Source organism: Microtus oregoni, unplaced genomic scaffold (assembly GCF_018167655.1).
Source record: "Microtus oregoni isolate MIOR12 unplaced genomic scaffold, Mior012 000025F_ref0000491, whole genome shotgun sequence".
Taxonomy (NCBI): Eukaryota; Metazoa; Chordata; class Mammalia; order Rodentia; family Cricetidae; genus Microtus; species Microtus oregoni.
This window is the reverse complement of record NW_024543084.1, coordinates 11,467,728-11,481,135: the sequence shown is the minus strand read 5'-3', so window position 1 is coordinate 11,481,135 and position 13,408 is coordinate 11,467,728. Positions and strand designations below refer to the sequence as shown.

General features: G+C 49.8%; 1 protein-coding gene across 1 annotated transcript in view; it reads right to left on the bottom strand.

Moving 5' to 3' along the window:
- Rxra (retinoid X receptor alpha) overlaps nucleotides 1–7,505 on the bottom strand; it is a 110,003-nt gene extending 102,498 nt beyond the window's left edge. The window contains exon 1 of the mRNA XM_041674410.1: nucleotides 7,429–7,505. Coding sequence (XP_041530344.1) covers nucleotides 7,429–7,480 — 52 coding nt within the window. The 5' untranslated portion in view covers nucleotides 7,481–7,505. The remainder of the gene's footprint in view (nucleotides 1–7,428) is intronic.
- Between the last annotated feature and the right edge of the window lie 5,903 nt (nucleotides 7,506–13,408).

Sequence of the window (13,408 nt, the reverse complement as noted above, 5' to 3'; positions counted from 1 at the left end):
TTCTTTAGCATCAGTATCACCATCATTATCATCATCACCAGTAAGTATCACTATCAACATCACATAGCCATCACTCACCATCATCACTACCGACACTATCCAAACCATTACCATCATTATTATTATAGCCATCAACACCATCATCTTCATTGTCATCACCACTAACACTACCATAATCATCACCATCAATTCCATCATATCATCACCATCAATATCATGACCACCAACAAAGAACACAATCAACATCAATAATAATACGACCACCACCAAAACATAGCCATCATCATTGTCATTATTTCCACCATCAGCAATAACACTCCCATGGCTATCGTGGTGGCCATTCTCCTTGTGCAATACCAGCCTGTTTTTTTGTACTCTGGGATCATGAAAACAGAGGCACAAACTTGCTGTATTTTGTACACACATGCTGCCCTAGGAGAAGCTCCTGGCTGCAGGTTTGTCTGTATCATGTGCTTCCTCAAGTGCTTTTCGTTCATGTGCCTGCTCCTCTAGTCTCCTCAGAGGCTCCCGCCCGGGTTAGCCTATGAATCGTAATAGACTGACTTATCATGGGCACAGGTTATTATCTCCAAACAAAAGTCAGAGGAGTCAGGCGCTGAGAGGGGCAGGCTGGAGTCTCTGGAGGCCCAGCCTCTCCCTTCCAGTGTCCTCTCTGCCGAGCAGCTGATAGAGCACACGATGTGGGAGGCAGGGGATGCAGAGCAGACATTGTTAGTGCAGTCTACACTAATCACATTAATTGGATAATTGCCACTTCATGGTGTTTGGTGTTAACACAACCTTGAACTTGGCTTTCTTTCAGAAGCTTTTATCCAAGCCTCTAGAGGAGGCAGCTCTGATTGGTAAAAAGAGCTTCCTGCTCCCCAAAGCCAGGGGCCCCAAAGTCTCCTTTTCTAACTGAGGGACATGTAGTAGCAGAGAAAGGCTAAATGACCCTCCCGGGTCACCAAATGACCCGTGGATGAGGTGACACAGGAGCCAGGTGACTGCCCACTGCCTTAGGCTCTGACAAGTAAATCACTCCCAAAGAGACCAATGTGATTTCATTTCTATTCTATCTACAGGAGGGGGAAAAAAATCAATGTTTGCTAAATGAAAAGGAAAAAGATCGGCAGGAGGAAAATACATTTTCAACTCTTAATAGGATATCATCAACGAGTCAGAAGTGGAGTGACAAAGCCGATTGGCTGGGCTGGGGGCAGGGGTGAGTTGACAGTAAGGGGAGGGACATGATCTCATGGGCTAGGGACAATGAGGAGAAAGCTTAGGCTGAAGCCAGTAGACATCCCCTGCCTAGCTGGGGTGGCCAACATCTCCAGGCAGGTCCCAAATGGCTGTTCCCAGTGAACAGAAGAGGCCCCAGAGGGTCTGGAGAGATGGTACAGTGGTTAAGTTATAGTGTGTGTACTTGTTCATGCAGAAGACCCAGATTCAATTCCCAGCACCCGTGTGGTGGCTCACAACTGCCCATAATTCCAGTTCCAAGGGATCCAACATCTTCTGACCTCCAGGGCACACCGCATTCATGTGGTGCACAGCCATGCATACACACAAAACATCCATACACAAAACAATTAAAAAAGCCGGGAGGGGTGAACCGGGACATCCACAAAAGGAAGGAAGAAAGCAGGAAGGATCTAGGTTCCCTGGTAAACGGAGGGATGACTCCAGGCTGTGCACCTTCCTGTGCTCTTAGTATATTTCCAAGGACAACCTCAGACCACAATGTATGTGGGGGTTATTCTCCCTTCCCCGGGTGTCCAAAACAGACTTCTTCCTGCCCTGGAGCGATAGGTGAGTCATGACTGATAAGTGTCTACTTCAATTTCAGATCCCTTTTTCCTTCCAGAAAAGGTCCTGACTTTTGGGGTCGGAGAGTGACAAGAGAGGAATCAAGTCTGGACTAGGCAGTCAGAAGAGGCCTCCAGAGGGAGGAGGCACCATGAGCCCCTGGAGTGCCAAGGAAAGAGGAGAGGTTGCCACTGAAGAGAGCCACAGATATGAAGGGTGGGAGCCCAGAGAGTCTAGGAAGGCAGAGGATGAATGCGGCTTTCTTCAGGCTCATTCTGAGGCAGGAGGGAAGCAGGGACTGAGGGATTCTGTGTGGACTTGACTGCGACAATAATACATGACTTTCTCAACACATGGCAGCCCCTCCCCTTGCTCACACCCTCAGCTCCTCATCAAATCTCTCTGACATTCTTGCCTTCACACACCTCTAGATCACAATCACGAGAAATCATTTTACCATCCTTGACCCTGACATCAGAACATCTAGCTTTTCCTTGTTGACTTCATTGCGAGTGTAAGAATGTGTGTGTGTGTGTGTGTGTGTGTGTGTGTGTGTGTGTGTGTGTGTATACAGGTGTGCATGTGCACGTGTGAGCACATGTACACACAGAGGTCAACCTCAGTTGTCAATCCTCAACACTCTCCACTTTATTTCTTGAGGCAGGGTCTCTCACTGGGGCCTGGGATTCATACACTGGGCCTGGCTGGCAGGGCAGCAAACCCCAGGGATCCGCTTATCTTCCCATGCCAGAACTGAACTACTGACCCATCAGCACTCTGCTTTTTCACAGGGATGCTGGGAACCTAGCTTGGGTCCTTCTGCCTACATTGGAAACACTTCATCAACTGAGACACCTCCTCCCCCTTTATCCACCAACCCCAGTCTTTGGCCTCATCTTGATCTCTCCATTTTGATCCAGCTTTTTCTTTCCAGGTTTGGTGTTTGCTTGTTTCATCCTGACTCCAGGTGCCCAAGAATCAACATTTCTTGGTGACCTGAGAGGGTTCTATTGTTTCCCCAGCTGCCATTCTGTTTAGAAGAGCCCAGGGCCTTTGAGGTGATACACTCTCCTTGACCTCACGTGGATGTCCCCTTGCAGGGCTAGAACTCAAGAGAACAGTTGGGGGAGGCTGAGCCTTGAAGAGGCGTCTGACACTTGTGAGGGGAGAACCTGACCCAGGTGAAGGAAGGGGGTTGTCCAGGTTCAGAGTAACCCTGAGGCAAGAACAGATGCCCAACTGTCTCGAGCCTGTTTCCACATTTCCCACCAAGACACCTTTATAAGCTGTAAAGCAGTGTTTCTCATCCTGTGGGTAGTGACCTCTTGGGAAGTGGGTCAAATGATCTTATCAAAGGGGTTACTAAGACCATCAAAAAACAGATATATACATCACAATTCCTAACAGCAAAACTATGGTTGTGAAGTAGCTGATGGAGGAGTTACTTTCATTGGTTAATAAAGAAACTGCCTTGGCCCATTTGATAGGTCAGCCCTTAGGTGGGTGAAGTAAATAGAACAGAATGCTGGGAGGAAGTGAGGCAATCGCCATGCCTCTTCTCTCTGGGTCAGAGACGCGATGAAGCTCCGACCCAAGATGGACATAGGCTAGAATCTTCCTGGTAAGTCACCACCTCGTGGTGCTACACACATCAATAGAAATGGGTTAATCAAGATGTGAGAGCTAGCCAGTAAGAGGCTAGAGCTAATGGGCCAAGCAGTGTTTAAATGAATACAATTTGTGTGTTGTTATTTCGGGGCATAAGCTAGCTAGGCACCCGGGAGCCAGGCGGGGACGCAGCCCGCAGCTCCTTCTACAAGTAGCAATGAAAGTAATTTTATGGTTGGGGTCACCACAACCTGAGGAACTATATTGAAGTGTTAGAAGGTTGAAAACCACTACTGTAAAGTGTTGTGCATGGGCATGCTAGGGGTTTCCATGGGCACGCTAGGGGCTGTCATGGGCACGCTAGGGGCTGTCAGCATGCCATGACCTTAAAGATGAGCCCTAAAAGAGGCCACAGTGATTGCAGAGTGGAGCTGGGGAAATCAGCCCTTGACCATACTTTGCTAACTTCTGGTACTGGAGGGCAGGGAACTGTCAGCTCTGCTCTCAGGACCAGCCTCTGAAAACCCTGAGCCTTCTTTCTGCACGTTCACTCTCATTGCCAGTGTCCCACGTGAGCCGTGCACAAGGGCTTTTCCACCACCAGCACTCAAGTTTGTCAGCCTTCTGGCCCACTGAGCAGACAGTATTAGGCAGCTTTAAAAACATTTCCTCTGGCACGGGGACGCTCCTGAGTTCAGCGCAGCATGGGTAATCATGGCAAATTACCATCAATCTATCCCAAAGTTCTAGAGACCACGGTGTCAAGGGCTTGAAGGGGCATCACACATCAACTCTGAAAAGTCTGGCTTTCGGTGTCAACGTCAAGAGTTTCTGCCTGTGGAACTGCAAATGCCAGGTCGTCCCTAGTACAGTTTACATCGATAATGTTACCCCAAAGATTCAAGTGTGGAAAGTTTGGTACTGATTGCAGCAGTGTTCAGAGGTGACTGGATGCTCTGACTTCATCCATAGATGGGTTCCTAACTGAATGGACCAATGGGAAACTGGAGGATGAAGGCCCTGTCTGGAAGAAGTGGCTCACTGGGCACATGTCTTTGATGAATAGGTCCAGGGCTACTGCTCTCTCTCTTTCAGCGTTTGCTCTACAGAACACGGGGTGTTATGGCACAAGGACACTGGAGTTCCATGGGGAGGTGACGGCATGGAAGAACAGAGGTCTCTCATCCACAGCCCACTCCAGCCACCCAGCCAGGTGGGTGAGCCCTGAAATGAGGGCCTTCCATCTGTCAAGCCATGGGAATCCAGCTGGCATCTTACTAACTGTTCCTTAGTGGCTAAATTAGACCTATGCAGTCACACAGTCCCCAGACTCCTGACCCATGGAGACTTGGAGAGAATGAAGAGCCCCTGCTGTTGGAGGCACTGTGTGGAAAGGAATTATTTCTAAACCATAATAGATAGCTACCGTAAGGCTTAACGGTGCAGCTTGAGACCAAGGGTTAACATCCAGATTCTGGGTATTAAGGCAAACCCATTAGAAGCACATCCCAACTCAGGGGCTGCCCATGAAGCTCCTATGATTCAATCCCTGAGAGTAAATTCAACTGAATGTGAGAATGTGAGAAATTTCCAACTCTCCACAGGAGTTGAGATCCATCCTTTATGAGGATCCATTCTTGAGAGAACTAGTTTAGACCTGTAGACCTCTTTCCATCCAGAGAGATATCATCAGTTCCTTCTGAGGCTAGAACCCCAAGGATCTGAAATCAGCTTTCACTTGAGCCCACTTCCTTATGGTCCCACTTCCTAATGGACCACACATCCAACATACAAGCCTTTGGGTGGGGAACATCCAAACCACATCACCCTTCCTTCACTTCTTTGTTCTGTTCAGGCCCTGGCATTGCGTGATGTCACCCCATGTGGGTGGACACTGGTGTATTTATTAGACAGTGGCTTATCCATTCAAATGTTAGTCTCATCCAGAAATGATGTTTTACTGGGTTACTGGACAACCCAGCTGAACAGACACATAAAAATGGTCATGGCATCCCAGTTAGGGCATTTTAAAGAAATGGAGATATCACACACACACACACACACACACACACACACACACACACACACACACTACAGAGTCCATCGTTCAAAGCGCAACTTGGGGCAGGGGTGTCCAGAATATTCACAGAATTGTGCAACCGTCTTCGCTACCGAATTCAAGAACAGCTTTACCACCCCCAAAAAAGGAGCCCCCTATATTTGGCCACTGCTCCCATCCTACCAGTTCCCCATCTCTGAGAACCGTTCCTCCACTCTGTGGATCTGCTTGCCCTGAATGCTTCCTCAGAACAGAGCACCATTGTGAACAGGCTTGAAGTTTGTGCCCTTTTTACAGCTGAACACCACTCACCACACCACATGTTGGCCATTGGTTGTTGTTACCAGAGGTGTCACACCCCCGGGGCTAGAGAAGCTGCAGAACCACCATCCAGTCAAGATATTATGGACGTAAATTTCTATTTCAATCGAGTTTAATCTGAGAGCTGTGGCTCGGGAGGGGAGGTGCGCCCTGTGGGCGTTTAAAGGCTCTGGCTTATTGAGTAAGACAGAATGGGTTCAGAGGCTTGAGTCTGTTTCTTGATGTTAAATACCCCTGTTAGCTTGGGATGGAGTGACACCAAGAGGTCAGGGGTCAGGAAGGGCCCTTGCCAAGACAAAGCTTCTCTTGACCCCAGCACTTGACCCAGTCACTGAGCCCCAGAGCCCCAGGGACTAGGCAGGGTACATCCCTGCTTCTGCTAGGCAGAGGCTCAGGGCTGTGATTCAGGCTCCAACTTTTCCCAGTTTGTCTCTGCTGCCGGATCTGTGTGTGATACAAGGTAGCTTCAGCTTTATGTCTCCAACACAGATATGAACAAAGGGCCCACAAGGAGTCTGGTACAACCTGCCAAGTACAGGGTGCTGGGGACTGAGCCTAAGGACTTGTGCATGCTGCTGATCCCAGCCCCAAGTGATACGATGAAGGAGGAGGAACAAAAGCCTCACTGGGTGCATTCCACCCAGGTGGGGGTTGGATGGGTGTCATCTCTGTCCTACCTCCTCCTCCTCCCCCATACACAAAAGCTAGGCACGCACAGGATGGGCCCCTCCCTCCACAAATGCCCTTCTGTTGGAGCAGGAGGAAGCAGAAAACAGAGGGACTTGGAATAACTGGAGAACGATAGGCCAGGTCCTGGGGAAGGAGTACCCAGGAGACCAGTCAGCAGGCACCCTGCCGTCAGTCCTTATGGACCTCATCCATTCCATTCGGCTCTGCAGAGCACACCAGAGCTCCAAAACAGAGCTGGGTAGAGGCAAGGCCTTTCCCATCCCAGCCTAGGCCATCTATCTTGGTCCGTTCCTATTAAAATACATAATAAAAGGAAGAAAAGGCTGGGCCAGAGGGTGAAGGGGAGAAAAATGATGTGGCTTCTGGGCCTTTGTTTGTCCCTTCCCCCCAAGACCTCGTGCAGGGAGGAGAGGAGGAGAGAAGGGGCCCTAGGCTGCTGCAATCTGGGCAGGGAGGTGGAGCTCTGGGCTGACCCTGTGGGGAAAAGAAGCTCCCGGTGGGGGGGGGGGGGGGGGGAGGCTGCTTCTGCCTGGGCCAGCTCCACCACCAGCAGCCTCGCACACACAGCTGCCTGGATCCCCAGATGAGGACTTGCTCCGTCCCTCCACAGAAGCAGCTGTGTAGCCTCAAGCCAGTCATTCCGAAGACCCAGGGCAAGCCACAAGCTCTGACAGCCTCCGTAGGGCATGGAAACTACACACTGGTTTGATTTAAAAAAAAAAAAAAAAAAAAAAAAAAAAGGTTTTGTAAAAAATGTTCCTCCTGCCCCCAGGGGCTCCATTCCAGCTCCCACTGTGGACCATGAAGAGCCTATGGGTGACATTCACCTGCCTGTACATCCTGCCACAAGGTGGTAGCTCCAGGAGGTGAGTGTTTAACTGGAGGAAGTAGGTTACTAAGGGCGGACCTTTAAAGGTCCTCCACAGTTCACTTCTTACCTACTGTGAAGTGAGCCTGCCGCAGGCCCAACCCACTAAGTTGCTGTGTCATGCCTTCCAGGCCATGGAGGATGAACACCCTCTGAAACCAAAACAAAACAAGCCGCCTTCAAGTCCTTCGGTCAGAGGTGACAAAAGTAACCAACAGCCCTAAATAGATGAGGGTTCTGAGACACCCATGGCACTGCCCATGATGCCCAGGAGTTGTGACACATGACCTGTGGGAAAGTCAAGTCCCCTGACAGACCCAGGTCCCCCACCCCCACCCTCAGCTCCTGCTTGTCATAAGCATTTCTTCTGGGCACCTCAAAATTATCATTATATCTCCAAGTGAGACACCCAAGTCCCAAACCTAAGATTCCAGGCTGTGACATTATTTAGCACAGGGGTAATTGCAGGCATAATCGATTGAGATGAGATGATAATGGCTAAGCTGGGTCGACTCAGACTGGAGAGACTACTCCACGGATAAGGCACTTGCCATGCAAGCATGAGCATCAGAGTCCAGAGTTTGGATACCTAGCACCCACTAGAAGCCAGGCAGTTATGGTACCTGTCTATAACCCAAGCATTAGCAGGCACAGACAAGGTATGCCTAGGACAAGTTAGCAAGCTAGATTAGAATTAGTAAGCCCTAGCTTCAGCAAGAGACTGTGCCTCAATAAATAAAATGGAGAGGGATTGTCAACTTCAGCCCCCCCCATACGTGTGTGCACACAAGCACCCCCACATATGCAGCACACATACATACACATTTTAAAAAATGAGTGGATTCCCAATCTAGAATGACCAGTGATCTTATAAGAAAAATGTGTGTGTGAAGAGAGAGAGGGAAAAGGAGGACATGCACACATAGAGTTAGAGGCTGGAGAGAGGCAACCATAAACCAACAGTCCAAGGATCATCAATCCCACCGGAAGCTGGGAGGAATGGGAAGAGCCCTCCTTCAGTGTCTAGACACAGAACACCCTGTGCTACCTGGCTTCTGACCTGCCTTCTGGTCTCTGGAACTGGGAGATGGGATGTTTCTGCTGTTTTGTTGTTGGTTATGTGTCTGCGTGTGTGCATGTATGTTCAGCTATAGGGGGTGTACATGTGTGTACATGTGTGCACATGTGCATGAGAGAGAGAGAGAGAGTCACCCACAGTGTGGTGGTTTAAATGCGTCTATCCAGCAAGCATTAGGGATCTTCCTGTCTCTGCCTGTTAGGTCCTGGGACTATAAGCATACAGCACTATGCTTGGCTCTCGTATATAGGCTCCAAGGTTTGAACTCTGGTCTTCACATCTGTTCTGCAAGGGCCTTACTGACTGATCCATCGCCTCAGTCCTGTATCTGCTGTTTTAGGATGCCTGGCTTTTGGACCTTGTTGGCAACATGATAAACTCACGTACCCAGAACCTAGAACCCTGAGGATCCCAGGGCCTCCAAGGCTGGTTCTGGCAGGTCAGGGTTTGCCCACCCTGAACTACTCTGCAGAGACCAGAGGGGTTCAGGTGCACAGGCATATGGGGACTCTCACTCAGGAGGAGGAAAGGTGACCCTGACTCATCCCCATGCCCTGAGTATGGCAGTGGTAAGAGGTTTTCACATAGCAGGACGGGTTAAGGCTCAAAGCAAGAGTGACCCACTGGAGCTTGCAAAGAATGCACAAGTTGACTGTCCCACTCCTACGCTGGCCAGCCTTTGTGTAGTCAGCTTGGGGTTGGTGGCTAGGTGGGTACTGTAAGGCCTTCCATATGTTGCTCCTCCAGAAAAAACCAACTTTCACTTGCTGGTTCAGGACTATAAGCTGCCAACAGTCTCAACCTCTGGGTGGGACCAGCTGGGGAGCAGGAGGCAGAGACAAAGATTTGAGATGATGAGTCCCTCCTTACATAAAGCAACCGTCTGATTAGCACTATGTCAAGTTTGTTGGCCCTCCTGCTCTGAAGATATAATCACACAATTTGGAGACCGAGGTTTGCTACAACATAAAGGCCACAGTGACAACCCACACTGCCTCATAAGGCACCAACGGAGCCCCCATTCTATTCCGTTGTCTGTGTCTGCAAAGCTTTTACTCTGGCTTGGAGTTGGCATGGTTTGTAGCTGTGCACACCAAAGCCTGAAAAGCTGAGCATCTCAGCTGCACCCATCTGTGAAGGTCAGGCCCTCAGGGATCAGGTGTCTATGAAAACTATCCCTGAGAATCATCTAGAAATTCCATGTTTAGCAGGGTAGGGTTCCTGAGGTTGACCCAAGTTTGTTATCAATACCACGTATCGAATAAACCCCTGTCCCTCCTACCTCACCTCTGAGGGGTCAGGGTTCTCTGTGGGGTCTGCTTGTCTACTCAGCTGATTCCCATGGTGAGCTCAGGGGAATGAGCTTAAGTTGTGGCAACGGAGATAATGAGACAAGACTTTTGTGGAATCTACCAGGAAGCAGTCCTGGCTGCCTTTCACGTTTGTGATGGTGTCACAGTCCTGGGACCAGGTCTGGGATAAAGTCACCAGGGCAATTAGAATATCAATAGAGAGATGTCAGTGCCAGGCCTTACCTGTCACCTGCGCCCATCAGCTCAGGTAAGATCCAAGGCACACAGCTGATGTGGGAGTGATTTCTTATTAATAAAGAAACTGCCTAGGCCCATTTGATAGGCCAACCCTTAGGTAGGCGGAGAAAACAGAACGGAATGCTGGGAGAAAGAAGCTGAATCAGGAGTCGCCATGATTCTCCTACCGGCCACAGACACAGGTTAAGATCTTCCCTGGTAAGACACCTCGTGGTGTTACAGGGATGTTAGAAATGGGTTAGATCGATATGTAAGAGATAGCCAATAAGAGGCTAAAACTAATGGGCCAGGCAGTGTTTAAAAGAATACAGTTTCCGTGTAATTATTTCGGGTATAAAGCTAGCCATGCGGGAGGCTGGGTGGCGGGACACAGCCCCGCTGCTTTTATTTCAACACACAGCAGCCACCCGGGCCCCATAAGGCATATGCCTACATCAATATACTTCCAGCTCCCAGCCCACATCCCCTGACAGAGGGGCCTTGGCCAGGAGTCCTCCATACCCATCACCTTGGCATCTGCTAACGTGGGAGTCAGCTCACTGGGCAGGGGAAACCAGCAAGGAATCTGAGCTTCCACTGGATCCTGGGCAGAGACAGCCTCTGCCCCTGTTGGAAATAAGATGATCATAACAAATTCAAGAGAATTGTGAACATGGAGGAGTTTTGAATGTACAGCTAACTCTGCAGAGCGGGACACCAACATGGAGAAAAGGCGCAGACGGTGGAGGTGCTAATTCGGTGCAAGACAAGTGTTTATTTTTGTTTTGTTTAGCTCTTGCTTTTAGACATATTTATTGTATATGTATGAATGTTTTGCTTGTGTGTGCTTATGTGGCTGGTGCCTTTGGAGGTCTGTTCCCCCGGAACTGGAATTACAGGACAGTATGAGCCACCATGTGGGTGCTGTGCAAAAGCAGCAAATGCTCTTAACCACTGAGCATCTCTCCAAGCCGAGACAGATTTTAAATTCCTCACATCTTGAGAAATCCCTGTTCTCGCTCCCCCTAGGCCAGGACTTGTCCCCCTTCCCAAATTCCTTATCTCATTATCCAAGGACAGAGTCTTATCTAATGAATAAATTGGGTCTTGAGATTGCTGGGGTTTTTTTGTTCGTGGGCTCAGTCCCATGGCAGACTGCCTATACCTTTCCAACTCTCAAGAGTTCTGAGACAAACAGAGGCCAGCTGCCAGCTAGGGGAGAGAGGGGCCTGGCGCCTTCAGCTTCTCTGTAACTCTGGCACACTCCAAGTATACCTCATATTGAAAAATGGACAGTCTACTTTTTTACAGCTTGTGCCAGAAATAGCACCCACGCCCCACACCCAGGCCACAGGATACACTATCAAGAAAAGAACCTTCCAGAACTGGGGCCATGGCTGGGTGGTGGGTGAAATGCTTACTGGGCAAGCCTGAGAGCTTAGCTTCAGATCCTCAGCACTGCATAAAAATCAGTGTGGCAACATACTTGTAAGCCCAGAGCTGGGGGCCGAGAGGAGTGGATCTCTGGGGTTTATTGGCCAGCCTGTCTAGCCAACCAATCAGTGAGCTACAGGTTCAGTGAGAGACCCTGTCTCCAAAAATAAGATAGAGAGAGACTGAGGAAAACGCCAACATCAACCTCTGGCCCGAACACACTCCTGAACATAGACAGACACATATACCACATGTGGACAGAAGAAAGGAAAAAGTCCCCCTGCTCCCCTGCCGCATCACCAAGGAAAGACTCCTCTGTCCCCTCCCATACTCCACCAAGGAACAGCCCTCTGTCCCCTCCCTGGCTTGCTTCTCTCCCAGCTGCAAAACTCCCCAGGGCTCGCTGGAGTGCCAACGACTTCGCTCGTTTGAAATGGAAATTCCCCTCCGCTTACTCTTATTGTCCCTCATCTTTTTCTCTCTGGAAGCAGGATGTGGACTTGACGGCAGCTCACAGTAGCTGGGGCACAGAGGAACTCGCACAGCTGTTCCCACTTGGGATCTGGGTCGGAACGGGAGTATGAGCTTCAATCTGATCCCGAGTGGAGATGGGAAATGAGCCAGCCAGCAGAGCCCAAGTCAGGGCTCTCTGTCAGACAGCTGTGCAAAGTCTGGGTCCCAAGAACCTCTACCCCTTCCTGTGACCTTGAAGACCACTAGACTCTCTGTGCCTTTGCCCTGTGCACCCCTACCTAGGAGTGAGCCCCCTGCATTCAGGGTCTACCATATCCTGGCCAGGAGTGCCCCAGTCTTCCAATCCTAACTCGATTATTTCTGCTCCAGAAACGACACTGGCCAGTGCTCATAGGGCGAGTGGCAACAGGGCTTGCATGCTCCAGGCTGAGCAAGACCTGGGGTTACACAGCTTTGAACTACCTGTTCATAGCCTGCTCTCTTGCTGGCTATGCCACCTCCTGAGCTAGGTGACATGGTGATGATAACAAAAGTGACCTTCAAGATGGTCCACCACAGGAGTCCCCACCCTCCCAAAAGGACAAGGCTGCCTTGGTTAGATGTGACAGAAGTGAATGGAGTAGCCATTAGCACCCCGTTGAAGTCATGACCCCTGAGCTCAACTCTAGGGTCTATGCAGCATCACTGACCACAAAGAGGTCAGGCCACAAGCAAATCTTCGCAATACAGAGCAGGTATCACTCATAATGACATCCAGAGGTCAGTAGAGACTTGGCATGTTTGCATCGGGGCCCACATGTAAGCAGGCCTTGCATACATAGCCCTGCACGCAGGCATGGGCCTACAAGCACAATATGCAAACATGTCCCCCCAGAGCAGATCACAGACTCTCATAAACATGTACAAACACATAAGCATCAGCATGCAGACCATGTAGTAGAATATGCATCCATCCCCCAGGGAAACTGAGAAATTCATTCTGTCCTACAAAGAGTAAGACCACACAAGCAGATCAGATTTGTGCACAAGGCATGGGATGCCTGGACAGCAGGTTAAGGACCCTTTCTTTGTGAGTGAGGATAGATTCTGAGGAAATACAAATTGGCTCTGTAGACTACATGAAAGCTACAGAGAAGTTGGTCTCATGAAACCATGGGTGTTGAGGGATAGAACAAAAGACCAGAGAAAATGGACCCTCTCTCTCTGCCTGCCTGATGAAACGGGGATATGGTCTTCTTGGAGGCAATGGCTACCCTGGGTCTAGGGTCTCCAGCTCCCAACTCAACTGTACTCCAGAGTCCCCTGGAAGCCAGAGAAGAAGCCGAGACTCGGGAGCTCCATCGTCATGTGAGCCAGGTTGTACATAAAGTCCTATTGGCCCCATCTCCCTGGAGAACTCAGGTCGAGATGCTACCCCAGCAAACAGCTCCCAAGCAACAACACTCTTCAGACAGTCACACAGTGACTACACAGGCTTGGAGCACGGGGAACTCTATGTATAACTTTCTACTGCAGGGCTCAGCTCCCTCTCAACA